Source organism: Trachemys scripta, chromosome 14 (genome assembly GCF_013100865.1).
Source record: "Trachemys scripta elegans isolate TJP31775 chromosome 14, CAS_Tse_1.0, whole genome shotgun sequence".
NCBI classification, from domain to species: domain Eukaryota; kingdom Metazoa; phylum Chordata; order Testudines; family Emydidae; genus Trachemys; species Trachemys scripta.
Genome location: NC_048311.1, coordinates 15,312,773 through 15,328,172, shown reverse-complemented (window position 1 = coordinate 15,328,172; position 15,400 = coordinate 15,312,773). Strand labels below are relative to the sequence as shown.

At 42.6% G+C, this 15,400-nt stretch overlaps 1 protein-coding gene across 6 annotated transcripts in view; it reads right to left on the bottom strand.

Annotated features, from left to right (window-relative positions):
• B3GNTL1 (UDP-GlcNAc:betaGal beta-1,3-N-acetylglucosaminyltransferase like 1) overlaps positions 1 to 15,400 on the bottom strand; it is a 353,698-nt gene that overhangs the window by 312,048 nt on the left and 26,250 nt on the right. For all 6 annotated transcript variants that reach the window (XM_034789912.1, XM_034789918.1, XM_034789917.1 and 3 more), the window contains one exon: positions 1,350 to 1,415. In XM_034789912.1, coding sequence (XP_034645803.1) covers positions 1,350 to 1,415 — 66 coding nt within the window. The remainder of the gene's footprint in view (positions 1 to 1,349; positions 1,416 to 15,400) is intronic.

The following is a 15,400-nucleotide window of genomic DNA, read 5'->3' as shown; positions in this document are numbered from 1 at the left end:
TTTGCCCGGAACAAATTCACAGGTGCCACTTATCTTTCAATTTCTGGTATCTTAATATAAAATTATATTGATTTCTACATATCAGAACACAAATCCCCCACACAATCTTCCACTTATCTCTATTCAAGTACAAACTACTACTCAATAGTAGTCCCACCGATCATATAAATTATATAGAAAGGAATATCATATTTCACAAGAAAGCTAACAGCATGAAGCTTTGGAACACACAGGTGTGGAGAAGAGCAGGTGCACATCCCAGCACTGAACAACAGGTTGTTTAGCAGACATTCCTTAACTGAAAGAACCACAATGCTCTCTATTCTGGACTGTGTGTGTTATGGAGGGAAGGTTCAAAGGTGATTAACTCTCAGAGTGGTAATTTTAAGAATGTCTATTTTGTTCCCAGACCTCCTCTAGTAAATACCTTTTTGACAGATAAAGTCACTTGACCTTCACTTTACAGAAATCCCTTGAACGCTCCCTTCGAAGCTTTAACATTTTCTCTTGGGAGGTTTATTGCACTGTGAAATCTATTTTTACCAAAATTTTTTGACAGAGATACAACTAGTTTTTAGAGGCAGAATTCTTCATGTCAACCACATATGGAAAAATAAAATTGATATTACACATCAACATGTTCATCAAGTTTATCATTTTCAGGAAGCTAAGTGGAACATATATAAGAACTTCAAATGGCCCTCTACTGCTAGTCCTAACCATTGAAATATACTTAAAATTCTGCTTCTAACAACCACACTGTTCATAAAACCTTAATTTCACTGAATAAACACATTTTATATCACAGGAATAAAGAACAGTTGTTCTACAGACTACTTTATTTTAGAGCCAGTATTGGGAAAAAACAAATTTCAATATAACTATAGGTTTGTGCAACAATTTATATAATAAACCTTACATTCCGATTGTTTGAGGATATGTAAACATTAACCACAGTTGTTTAAATCATTGTTGTAAATGCTCCTTTGTAGTTTTTCATATTACATAGTGTGCGACATTAAAAAGTGTTCTTGTTTAAAAGACATTCTATTCTAATACTGGTTTGGAGAAACCTTTCTAAACTATTTGAAACTAGTATATTACTGTCAAAAAACGGGTTTGGTTTGCCTAACAGCAAACAAGTATAAGAAAAAAATTCAAAGTAACTATTACATACAAGGCTCTAGCTAAAGGAAAACTGTATGTTGAGAATGCTTAGCCACCACCAGTCCAGTGAAATTTTCCCATCCTGTTAAAGAAATTTATCCGGTCACATAGTTTTATGGTGTTTTTTTTGTTTTGTTTTGTTTTTGTTTTGTTTTTTAAATGAGAGTGAAAATAGTACTCACACTATTTGGGTGCTGGATGGCAGCTTCATGCTGCAGCCTCACCCTCTGTGGCATCATCACATCATCCTGTAACAAATAGCACACTGTTACTGAACAAAAAAAGGGTCACAGTACAGTTCTCAAACACACACTAGAACAATCATTTCACAAGCCTGCAGACAAAACCTTTTTTTAAATACAAAGGCAGCAAATATTAAAACCACTTTGACCACTGTTTGGTTTCTTTTTAACTGGACTATAACATAGAGATTAAAGGTATTTTAAAAGGAACCAAATTAAATTTTGCAGAACTAAAAATTAGACTTTAGGCATTATCCCACTCTTGGGGGTCTCTAGGAACATGCTTGAGTGAAGATCCTCTATCTACCACCCCCTCCTGAGAATTTAGACCATTCAGCCCACTAACCAGCTCCTCCAAACAGTTCTGAGCCCTCAGACTCCAGCCATAGCTTAAACACGCCATCTCCCAGAACACTACCTGAAAGTGAGTGTCTTCTGGTTTACCTCTTCAAGGGGCACTTGGTAGGTATAATGCATTAAATGCACAGACACTTTGCATAGGATTCTAGCACACTATTGCTCTTTACTTACGCATGAGAAATACAAAGAGTACAGATGGTATAGGGGAAAAAAAAAACAAATATCCTAAATGTAATGCCCCTCACTCAAGTCTAGCTCATCCATCCATTGGGAATCCTTGGGGGAAGTAATCTGTGTTCAGGTAGGCAGATGTTCTCCCCTGCCTCATCAGGCTCTGGCAGCAGCTTCCCTTAGAACAGCAGTTCTCAAACTGTGGGTCGGGACTCCAAAGGGGGTTGCAACAGGTCACCAGGGCTGGCTTAGACTTGCTAGAGCCCAAAGCCAAAGCCCAAACCCCACCGCCTGGGGCCAAAGCCCAAGCCCCACAGCCTGTCAAAGCTGAAGCCTGAGGGCTTCAGCCCTGCTTGGTGGGGCTCAGGTTACAGGCCTCCTGCTTGGGTCTGAAGCCTTTGGGCTTTGGCCCTCCAGCTCAGGGTGGTGTAGCTTAAGCTTTGCCCCCCTCTCCCCCAGCTCAGGGCTGTGTAGCTCAGGCTTTGCCTCCCTCTCCCCCCGGGGCAGTAGGGCTCGGGCAGGCTCACGCTTCGGTCCCTCCTCCTGGGGTCAAGTAGTAATTTCTGTTGTCAGAAGGGGGTCGCGGTGCAATGAAGTTTGAGAACCCCAGCCTTAGAGAGAGTCAGTGAAAGTGGCTGAAGACCTAGTTCTTCGGGGCGGGGGTGGGGGGGGCAGAGGTAAAGGGGAGGAGAGCACCCAGTCTAGGACATTTGTAGTTGAATAGAGGGACATCCCTAGTTAATGAGTCTCTTTGGAATTTTAGTCCAATATGGAGGCAAAGAGACCTCAGAGAGGCAGTTAGCTCCCTCATTCAAAATGGAGTTTGCATCTTGGTAAAGATACAGAGTTCACAGTTTCACACAGAATTCATAAGTTGTACACACAAATCTCCCAAATTCCCACATGACCTCTAAAGGTACAGAACAAGGAGTTATAATGTTCACTGTTTTGTGAAGTCAGAGAAATAATCTGAATAAAATTTTATGGTACCTGCAGTCTACAGTTCCCTGGTCATTCATTTGGACATTTACTTTGTTATTTTTAAGTAGATTTTTGAGAGGTGACAAGCCTTGTAATTGAAGATTGTACACTAGGTGCACAGTATGACAGAGATCATGACACATATGTATAAAAAAAGCCATGTATAGAAGAGCTTCTCAACTCCACAGGCTAACTACAAATAAAATAGATATTGTTGATAAAGTTAAAGTTATAGCTGATAAAGTCCTTCTCTCAAAAGTCCTTCATCAAGAGGTCTATAGAGTGGAGTATTGGAAAGTAATAGGACAGAATTAAGGCTGCTCGGGTTACCTTAGCTGAACATTTCCTTACTTTCCATTGTTTTATTTCATTTTGTTATTAAAATGTAACTTTAACATTGAAATTCCAGACTAACTACAAGATTCTCTCAAGTAACTGATGAGTATTTTCAACCCTTTTTTATGGTATACAGAGTTAATAAATGCCTAGCACAAATTCTGGCTCTAAAGCTCTGACCAAGAAGGAATCCCAGAATGCAGCAGTGGTGTCCAATCTGGCTCCCACCAAACAAACAGAGCTGATAGCCCACAAGCCTGTCCAGGAGTGCTCTGTGTGGTAGGGTGAAAAGATCAAAGTTCATGTTTTTTGGCATGAACCGTCTGATTCCTTATGCATCCTTCACTTCTTGAATTATTTGTGCTCCTGGCATGAGTATTCTGCACAGACAGATGTGAAAGGATGGCGTGGGTTCTCTCAGGCTGGCCAAAATGCGGGTGCAAATCAGCACTGCTTTTGTAGAAGAAAAGAAGTCTAGAATTTGGCCTTTGATATTTTTGTGAATGCCTTTAGCCATAGCAACTATTTTGCAATTGGTGGTTTTATTTGTTTAATTTTTCAAATCAATAATATCAAACTTTTCAAACCTTTATGAAGTTTATTAGCAAACCCAACTCAGCTTTCTTTTGAAACAAGCTTTTTGAAAAAATTCCTTTCAACTCCCATGATCAGCTTAGTAAGCAGGTATACTAGGAATATTTGTACAATAGATAGCTACAGTAGACCCCCAGATATATGGCGAGTAGCATCAAACAGTCTAGAACAGGGGTAGGCAACCTTTCAGAAGCGGTGTGCCGAGTCTTCATTTATTCTCTTTAATTTAAGGTTTCGCGTGCCGGTAATACATGTTAACGTTTTTTAGAAGGTCTCTCTCTATAAGTCTATATTATATAACTAAACTATTGTTGTATGTAAAGTAAATAAGGTTTTCAAAATGTTTAAGAAGCTTCATTTAAAATTAAATTGAAATGTTGCTCTTACGCAGTCAGCCTGCTCAGCCCGCTTCCAGCCTGGGGTTCTGTTCACCTAGGCCTGCAGTGGGCCGAGCGGGGCAACTCGAGGTCAGGGCAGAGGGCTGGGGTGTGTGGACGTGCAGGGCAGAAGGCTGGGTGTTGGGGGGCGACTCAAGGTCAGAGCAGAGGGCTGGGGGTGTGTGGAGGCGCAGGACAAAAGGTTGGTGTGTGGGGGGGTTCAGGGCAGACGGCTGGGGGCGTGTGGAGGTGCAGGGCAGAAGGTTTCGTGGGGGAGGGTTCAGGGCAAAGGGCTGGGAGGGTGTGGGGGTGAAGGGCAGAAGGCTGGGTGTTGGGGGCAACTTAAGGTCAGGGCAGACGGCTGGGGGTGTGTGGAGGTGCAGGGCAGAAGGCTCAGTGTGGGGGGTGCAGGGCAGAAGGCTGGGTGTTGGGGGGAGGTCATGGCAGAGGGCTGGGGGGGATGGGGGTGCAGGGCAGAAGGCTGGGTGTTGGGGGGAGGTCAGGGCAGAGGGCTGGTGGGGTGTGGGGATGCAGGGCAGAAGGCTGGGTGTTGGGGGTGACTCGAGGTCAGGGCAGTGGGCTGGAAGGTGGGTGGGGGGTGCAGGGCAGAAGGCTGGGGTGCTCAGCTCGTGGGGGTGCTCCCAGTCCCCTACCCTGAGCAGCTCCTGGCAGGGAGCTGGGAGGGATATGCCCTGTTCCACCCCCTTCCCCCAGGCCCGTCCCTACCTCTCTCTGCATCCTCTACGGAGCTGTGTGCACACTGCCGCCCTTCCCCTCTCCCTCGCAAGGGCCATCGCGGGCAGGGAGAGGGAGGAGGAGGGGCAGAGGGGCCGGAATGCACCAAGCTGTGGGAAGAAGCGGGGGAGGAGGGAAACTTGGCTGCCGCAGGACCAAGCTTCCCCGCTCCCCCGCTTCTTCCCCCAACGTGGCGTTTTCCGGCCCCTCCTCCTCCTCCTTCTCTCACCGGGCAGGCAGCGTGCCACTCAGAATCGGCTTGCATGCCGTAGGTTGCCGACCCCTGGTTTAGAACCCATGCAGAAAACAGCAATATAAAATGCCCACGGTTTACAAGAATCCATGAATAAAAGTAAAATGCTGCTTTCCTGCTCAACCAGTGAGGTGCCCTAGCTGTTGATGTCACTCCATGGCAGATGCAATGAGGGGGAAAAGGCTAAATTATCATTGAGTGTTACTAAAAAAATAGCAATCTCAGAGCTAAAATTCCACCTGGAGGGTATGGTGAGTACACAAGCCTCTTGACCTTTGGTTTCAAGATTTGAAGATAACAACAGAACCCCTTGTTGAAAGTGTAGTCCCATGACTCATAGGAGCTTTTTTTAAAAAAAATTTTGTATATATAACGCATGCACCTGTCAGTCTTCGTATAAAAAAAAATAGAAAACCCATTACAAAAAATTTGTAATTCTACAGTATTTACAGCATGCAAGTCAGTAACCCAGTGAGCTAAGAATTGTTACCAAATAAATACAAAGAACAGGGCTTTTGTTTTCTTAGTATTAGAAGTATGAGAGTCTATTCTCCCATCGACTTATGGGGGGGAGTATCACAGAAAACGTGTGTGTATGAATAATTACAGGTACAATGCATCCCACATATCAGGGATGGAAATACAAACTGTGCACAGTGTAATCAAACAAAGGATATTCCACTGGAACACTAGAGCAATCTAATTCTGAAAGAGAAATCCAAAAAACTGTGAAGAGGTTACACAGAGTCTGTAAGCTCCCTCAGAAAGACACAAAACCCAACAAAAAACAAAAATTCAGGAATGTGGTAATAATGTGATATAAAGCTATTTACTTCTAGGTCAGTAGTTTGAATACCAGGTCAGTAGTGACCAAAAGTTACTGTCTGAAAATTGTCTTTTCACTTCAGTACAATTTCTGTAGATAGCCTACGCATCTTAGACCCCTAAAAATACCCACCACCACCACAACTGGAAACCTCATTAGGAATATCAGCAGAGAGGCAGAGGACTGAATAGGAGAATGAGCTAACCTCTCATCTTGAGAGGCTCTCACTGCACGTCAGAATTAAGAAATGCTGACAGCATGAGGAAGTGTTCTTTGCTGCCTGTTTGTTCTTTACTTGTTTTGTTGGTAAGTAAAAGACTTCAGTCTTCAGGCTTGTCGTGCAGTAATCTTTCATGATCACAAAAAATCATGTTTGTAAAAAGATTGAAGAAAACTAAAAAGAAACCCAAACAGAGTCTGTAAAACATCAAACATTCCATATACTCTAACATTATTTTACAAAAATATTACTCCTAGCAGGACTTTTAAAACAGAATGCATCAGCAATTAGACTGTACTTAAAACATACTCCATAAATTTAGATTTTGAATTCATTCTTCTTTTCACTCTAGCATAAAGAGACAGTGTTTTCTTAAACAAGATAGGCAGTCTTGTAAAACTAGGGTAATTCCCTTCTGAATAGAGTACAAATACCTCTTACATAGTCCAAACTTACCCTCTTGCTGGGGTATGGTATTAATGTTTTTAAAATATTAATAAAATCAAACTTTAGCCCGAGCTTTCTCTCCAAGATAAGCTGTTCTATAGAGTTTCCTCTGTTCCAGCCCCTTGTTCCCTTCACTTCATAGAAACATTCCAACTTTTCTCATATGTTGGTTGGAGCTAAGAGATCACTCACCTATCACCCTGAATGAGCAGTATCTACTTCACTTGTCTATGTGAAGTTCTAGCAACTGAGCTAAGTGTGAATCAACAGAGGAGCCCTGAATCCCTATACTGTGTCCTAGACACTGCCATTAGAGCTAGTTGGAAATTTTCTGATTAAGTTGAGTTTTGTCGGAAATGCTGGTTTGTCAAACCAGAAGCGTCTCCTGAAAGCAAGCCTCCTCAAATTGCAGGCAGGCTTCAGCAGTGAAACTGACAAAAATGTCAGTTTCAGTCAGCAGCTGCCTATCTCGGGTGGCATATTTTGTTTCCCAAATACCATGTATCAGTCAGTGTTTCCTAAGCTCAATTTGGGTAGGGGGTTTCCAGTTTGTGGGAAATTTTTAAAAGTTTGATTTGGGGCTGTTTCAGACCTACACAATTGAAATATTGAAATATCATGCGAACATAAATTTGTAATCTCAAGTTTTGGCCAGCTCTAATTGCCATCCTCTTGCATTTCTATACAGCAATGTCATTTTTCAGAGATCTCTACTAAGAACAAGTAACAAATATTCAACCAACCTTTCTTATTAAAAGTTTAAGTCAGACCAATGCCAGTAGGAGTGATCTAATTAACACCCAAGGAGTTGAATAACCTTGGTACAAGGGTGACGCCGTACTTTATCAAAAATGAAAACAAGAATTGAAAAGTTCCTGGAAGTGGATCCAACTAATTAATGCACTTCAAGGTTAAAGATAAACTAATGAAATAATAACAGAAGCTGTTTCTTATCACATGCACACAAGTTTCCAAAAAATATAAGATATATAGTCACAAGTATTTCTTTGTATTTAGTCGTTAGGCAACATTTTACAACAACATGTAGGAAACATGACTGATTTGAAAAGACATTGGGGGAAAAACTCTTACTCATCAATCCTCTAAGTACAGTCCAAGTGGTACAAAATATACTTCTGAGGGCATTCTGCGTCAAAAAATTAAAAATTCTGCACCAAAAAAATAAAAATTCTGTGCACAATATTTTAAAATTCTGCCAAATTCTGCAAATTTTATTTGTCAAATAAATGTGGAGGCTGCAGCGTGGCATTGGGGAACACAGGTCACTGGCTGCACAGAGGTGGGAGATCACTGTGCAGCTTCCCCCTGGGACATGGATTCAGCGGTGAGACTGCACCCAACCCTGACACAGCGCAAGGACCGGGCCTGCCCCAGAAACACCCCAGGGCCCTGGCTCTCTGTGCCAGATGCACCAGGTGTGCATAGGCTGGCTCAGCAAGGCAGGATCCAAGTGTGAAGGGGCTTAAGTTTGGGGGGATCCAGGTGCGGGTTGAGAGGGATCTGTGTCGGGCAATCTGGGTGCGGGTGGCTCAGTAGGGGATCCGGTTGCAGGGGGGATCTGGATGCACAGGGGCTTGTTAGGAGGTTCTGGGTGCAACAGTAATGGGACTCTGCAGGGGGGTCCAAGTGATGGTGGTTGGGGCTCAGAGGGGAGGGGTCTGTTTATGGGAGGATAGAGTTCGGCAGGGAGGTCTGGGTGTGGGGGTCCAGATGCTGGGGAAGTGGGACTCAGTGGGGTGGGGATCCAGGTACAGCTGGTTGGGGTTCGGTAAGGTGGGGATCCAGGTGCATATGGCTCATTGGGGTGGTCCAGGTGCCGGGGGAATGGGGCTCATTGGGGGGGGGGTTCTGGTAGCGGGGGCGGTGAGGCTCGGCAGGAGGGTCTGGGTGCGAGGGGTCTGGATGCATGGGGGCTGGGTGGATGGGGGAGCAGCTCCCCAAACAGTGATCCCTCCCCCTGCAACTGAGGAGCAATGGGTGCAGGAAGCATGGGGGTGGGGAGGGCGGAGGGGAAGGGCAGTTTGCAGAGCTTCCTACAGCCAGGGGAGAAATCTGAGGGTGGGTCTGACACGGTCACGGATGCCGTCCAGGGGAAGAGGAAGTCCTGTCCTCCCCAGCCCAGCCGGGACTAGCAGCTGATCCTGGTGCAGGATAGTAGCCACCAACTGGGTCTTCCCCAGTCCCACCCCATGCCCCACAGTGATTTACCTCTGTGCCCTGGACAGCCAAAACTGCAGGACAGGGTTGCATGACCGCACTTGTGGCTTCCCTTTGCTTCCCCATCAGAAAGTCATTTTTCTGCGGGGAAGCAAAGAAATCTGCAGGGGGTACACATTCTGCACAAGCACAGTGGCGCAGAATTCCTCCAGGAGTAAAAATAGGGAAGACTAGAAACTCCATAGATCATAAATACTTCGAAAGTATGACAGCTCTATATACCACCTAGTCCACAGGTATTAATATAGCATGGTCCCAGTGAATCCAGGTACACTATTGCGCAAGTGTTCCAGTAAAATTTTACTCTACTGTCCTGACTAAAAAGGTATAAATTGGGGAGGAGGAGAGGGGAAACAGGCACATTAACAAATGTAGGCTCAAGCCTGAAACAAAGCTTGGTAAATCACAAGGCAAATTATATGGATGACAGAACGGGGTTCGCTCTTCAGTTAGATTGTTCATTTCATCTGCTAAAGAACCATCACCTTAATTTTTTATGCCAAGAAGAGAGATGGGTCTTAATACAAAATTCTATTTTATAGAGGCTTCAGAAGATATTTTTAAAATATTAATCTTTAAATCAACTGCTTATTGGAATTATATAGGGCTTATTAACTGAGTACTTGTTAAACACAAAAGAAAACAAGAGTGGTAAGAGACAAACCCACTAAAAAGCAAGGAATTTTAGTGCTGTCTTTCTCTCTCTGAGCCCTTCAACAAATACTCTTGTTCTAAACAATTTCAGTGCTTGTGACTCCTTATATATGGATTCTGCACAATTAATATTCTGGGAGCATAATTAACAGAAATTGATTGATTTATGTTCAAATTAAAAAGAAAAAATGGGCTACCTGAATAAAATAAACACGATTAAACCAAAAGGACAAAACTATTCAGATAAACATTGCATGGCCTTGTGCACATATATCAACTATGACTAGATTTAACTTTTTATAATCAGACTGATAACTTGACAGCTAAAGTCTACATAGTGAGATTTGGTTTCAATACCAAAAACATTTTGGAATCTAAATGCAGGTCTGAAATTAGTTAAACTGCCAAGTGTCTTTACATGAATAATCTGATTATATTCAGCAGGGAGGGACCAATAAATAATTCAGCTATTATTACATTTGAAACTAATACTATTACTGCTGGGACACATCAGTCTAAATTGCTAACTGCACTGAATTAATGTCAATTTCATGCCAGAAATGAGGAAAAAATACAGTGCAATAAGTGGAAAGGTAACAAGCTGAAACTTTATTAGCACTGTTGACAAGACAATACTCACAGACACATACATCTTATATAAAAAGCCAGGTTAGTTTCTGTTGGGCTAATGCCTCACTTGATTCCCTCATGTCCTCTATTTTCCACTAAAGTGCCAATCACCAATTATGCCATTAAACAGTCTCCAGTCAAGCCACACATGCCATTCTGTCAGTGAAATACTCTCACTGTGTCCCCACCATGCCCATTTCCATGCCAGAATTGGACCAATCAACCCAAGTATAGCATTCCCCTGCATACACTTCTAACTCAACAGTTCATAGATTCATAGATTCTAGGACTGGAAGGGACCTTGAGAGGTCATCGAGTCCAGTCCCCTGCCCGCATGGCAGGACCAAATACTGTCTAGACCATCCCTGATAGACATTTATCTATCCTATTCTTAAATATCTCCAGAGATGGAGATTCCACAACCTCCCTAGGCAATTTATTCCAGTGTTTAACCACCCTGACAGTTAGGAACTTTTTCCTAATGTCCAACCTAGACCTCCCTTGCTGCAGTTTAAACCCATTGCTTCTGGTTCTATCCTTAGAGGCTAAGGTGAACAAGTTTTCTCCCTCCTCCTTATGACACCCTTTTAAATACCTGAAAAAAGTAGTATGAAGTGGGTGTACATCATATCTGTATCCCTACTGTATTCTCCACTACTCTTCGTGGTAGCAATAATTATTCATTAACATTACAACAATGCACAATTACAGATATAGAGCTGGATTTTCAAAATCACTCAACGGTGGCCTCTCTCTACTCCGATTGAAGTCAATAATAAAATTCCTATTGACTTTAAAAGGAGCAGAGTTAGGCCAACACTGACTGCTTTTGAAAACCCCATCCACAGTACCCAAATGTTACATGCTATGAGCTAAATTTCAACCATATGAATGTAGTTACAGTCTGAGCATTTGTGTCTGTACCAACTAGAGTTTTACCTAAGAGACAAATAAAATGAAAATCCATACCTCTACCTGACCTGATATATTCCTTCCAGTTTGATATTTGAAAAATAAATACATGGTTTGCATAAGAAGAATGGGTCCGTCCCAACTAATCACTTCCAACCCAACAGGAATATATGGTATTAGCATGGTTTAACAAGTGGCAGAACAAGAAATTACTGGTTCCTCACCTGATAGCTGTGTCATTCAGGTGCTTCTTTCCCCACTGGCAGAGGAACCAGGTCGCAGATTTTGTCTTATGCCTTCACAGAGGTCAGCAACATTCTTAATTAAAGTACCTATGTTAGTTGTTTAAAAGGGGGCAGTACCCAGGGAGACAGGTTCAAACTGTAATCCAGTTTTAAAATACTCCTCCCACTTTTTTCAAACTTCCCTTCTGATGCTGAAAAATCCTTCCAAAATGAGGGTTAAAATACAAACTTTTCTTCTAAGTGATCCTTGCAGTAACAACTCTAGTGGAAGAGGGGTTTTTGTTTTGTTTTGTTTTTTGCTATCACAGATATGAGGATGTATGATGCACTTTAATTCAGTTCTCCCCTCCTGCTCTGTTCTTGTGAACTGGAGATAGGTACAGAAATGTAGCATTACACCAGAAAACAATGAGACCAAGAGGCTTTTACGTGTCACTATCTTGCCTGTTCAAAAGAATGGAGCAGACAGGAAAAAGCAAAAGAACATGATGACGTACATCTATTTGTAACCACAAACCAAACCCCAAACCAGAACCATCAGTATTCTCTGTAAATTCACCTCTTCAGACTGTATTTGGCCAGACAGAGAAGGAAACTAACCCAGCTGCTCATCTTCAACACTTAGATATTTACTGTGTACAATCTTTTGTTCGTAAACCATGCAGTGAGAAGTACAAAATAAAACAGTACAAGAAAGCCTTTGGATCATTTTGGTAGCCTTGTGCTGTGGTTGGTCGGTGCCAATCTTTTTATTTATTTTTTTAAACAAGTTATTGTCCAAATAATACCTAAAGTACTCAAAAAGAACAGGAGTACTTGTGGCACCTTAGAGACTAACAAATTTATTAGTCTCTAAGGTGCCACAAGTACTCCTGTTCTTTTTGCGGATACAGACTAACACGGCTGCTACTCTGAAACCTAAAGTACTCAGTACTACATACATGAGATTTCTCTTACTATTCAACAGTTCATATGCATTCAAGTTTTCTCCACTATCCAGTCAAACAACAGAAATCATTGTGTACCACACACTATAATAGTGAAACTAAACTGAAGTTCTGAGAATTTTCAGCAACTTTGGAAATTCTAGTTATCTAATACTAATGATTTTCTTTATGCAAAAATAGTTATTGTACATTTACAGAATTGTTATGGGGCAATCCTATAAAAATATAGTAATTAAGATAATGAATATAACAGATGTGCTGTTTAAGATTGGTTTCTATAACTACAAACACTAGATTTTATTTTATTTTTGGCTTAAAACTTGGAACAAAAAGGCAGTGACTGGACAAACATATTTTAAAGAAAATATTTCACTTATGTTAGGCGCATTTTGTTTAAAAATCACATCACTAAATAGGGAGGCCTTGATTTTTCCCTTTAACTTCATATTTCATGGGGGCATTTTATAAATGACATTGAGAAACATAATTTTAAGTGTAATTTAGAAATAATGTTTTATTTTAAAAACTAGATCACATTATTCAATCCACATTACTAAACAGGTTTCAATTAAAAACAAAGACAATGCATCCAGACTAATTTTTCAGAAAAAAGTAAACCAGTTTTTTTCTGATTTAATCCATAGACCAAGTTCAATTGAAAATTTAATGTAGTTTAGTTTCACTAGTCTACGTAGTCACTAGACTACGATATCTATGCGATTCTCAGAGGTACAACTAAAGCAGCCAAGAGCTTGTAATCATGTCCAAATTTGCTTTCAAAGGATCAGAAAGTAGAGATGGGAAAGACTCATCAGTGCATCTTGTAAATCCATCAACCCCTGCAAGATTGTTCTCTACAGTACATTTCAGTTTGTCCAGTTTAGATTTAAATGACTTAAGTGATGGGGCTTCGACCACTCCCTTAAGAGATTACTGCACAGTCTGAGATCTCATTTTCAGAAATATTTTCTTTACAGCCAATTTAACATTTCCTTTGCTCAGTTTCATCCCATTACTCCTATTTATATCCCTAGATCACTCCAAACAATTCCTCTTCCTCATTACTGTTTTCAAACTTCAAATACTGGTTTTCATGTCCTTCCAATAACATTACTGCATCCATCATTGATGGTCCATTTTTTATTTTCTAAGTCAATCCTGTAGCCCAGGGGTGGGCAAACTACAGCCCACGGGCTGAATCTGGCCCGTGGGATTGCCACCACCGTGGCACCGCAGGGTTAAGGCAGGCTCCCTGCCTGCCCTGGCCCCACGCTGCTCCCAGAAGCAGCAGACACCACATCCCTGCGGCCCCTGGGGGAGGAGGTGGGGCAGAGGGCTCCGCACACTGCCTCGCCTGCAGGCACCGCCCCCCACAGCTCCCATTGGCTGGGAATGGGGAGAGGGATAGCTCAATGGTTTGAGCATTGGCCTGCTAATTCCAGGGTTGCGAGTTCAATCCTTGAGGGGGCCACTTAGGGATCTGGGGCAAAATCAGTACTTGGTCCTGCTTGTGTTGGCAGGGTGCTGGACTCGATGACCTTTCAGGGTCCCTTCCAGTTCTATGAGATAGGTATATCTCCATATAAATATATATAACCATGGCCAATGGGAGCTTTGGGGGAGGTACCCGCAGGCGAGGGCAGCACATGGAGCCCTCTGCCACCCCCCCACATCCCCCAGGGACGTGGTGCCGGCCGCTGCTGGGAGCAGCGTGGGGCCAGGGCAGGCAGGAAGCCTGCCTTAACCCCACTGCACGCTGCTGCCACCCCAGAGCCCCTCAAGGTAAGCGGTGCCGGGCCGAAGCCCGCACCCCGAACCGCTCCTGCACCCCAACCCCCTGCTCTGAGCCCCTTCCTGCACACCATACCACATCCCACACTCCCTCCCACATCGCAAGCCCCTGCCCCAGCCCTGCATGGAATTTCCCCACCCAGATGTGACCCTCAGGCCACAAAGTTTGCCCACCCGCGCTGTAGCCCCTTCAGTTGCATATTTCTCTGAATTCCCTCCAATTTGCTGACATTTTTCAGTTCTGAGGTACCCTGAATTATATGAAATACTCTCAGTGATTCAATTCTAATTGTTGACAGGATAACTAGTTTCAAGGCTACCCCTCTGAAGTTGCCATTGAAAACTGTTTTTCAACAACAGTTTTAACCTAGGTTATACGGTTATGCCAGAAGATTTTAAATTGACTTGTGCACATCAAACTAATTCAACAATGGACAGAAGCACCTTCATCCTCTCCAGCACAATAGTTTGCTACAAGTCTCACTGCACTTTCCAAATGTATGTGTTTACATTCCATATTCAAGTCACTGCATTCCTCTCACCTGCTCTCTGCTGATACTGGCCCAGATTGTGGCCCCTCCTGTGCAGGAGTGCAAGGGAGTACAGAGGGTATAAAGCACCCCTTTACTTCCTTGTATCAGCCAGCATGTCAAAGAGTGGTGGGGAGTCTGGGAGAGAGATTGTGACTCTCCAAACTGCTCTAGGAGCACTGCAAAATGCTCCTCATTGCTATGGACTGGATCATAAACTGATACACAGATCACAGTAAACAATTAAATTAGTCCTTAGAATATGTTACGGATTCAAAACAGTAAGGGCTCACAAGGAGTAGATTAACTATGAGAAAAATCTCACAGCAAATATGGCAGTCATATTTTACTTCAGCAAAGCGATATGTGATGCTCAATGTGATCAAATCCATCAATATCATTGGTGGGCATTAAGCATCTCAAGCCACTTTTTTCCAAAATGGAACTAGTGTCATAGTCAAAGTTAGTATTAAGATTCTACCCATTTAAATGTTCCGTGCACTTTCAACCAGATGTGAAATTCCTCACTTCCTGTCCTAAAAACTCTTACGTGCTGTTAACAAACTGCCCCGTTTTACTTGAATGGGTCTGAATTTAAGTTAAATGACTCCAATTTGCACGAACCATGGAATCTTTTGGGATGAAATGTATATTTCTAATGTAAGCTCTTAGTCATAACATTCTAATCGTGCTTTTCATACCCTTTAGAAAAAAGTTCACAAATTAATTTTCCCTGCTAAAAGG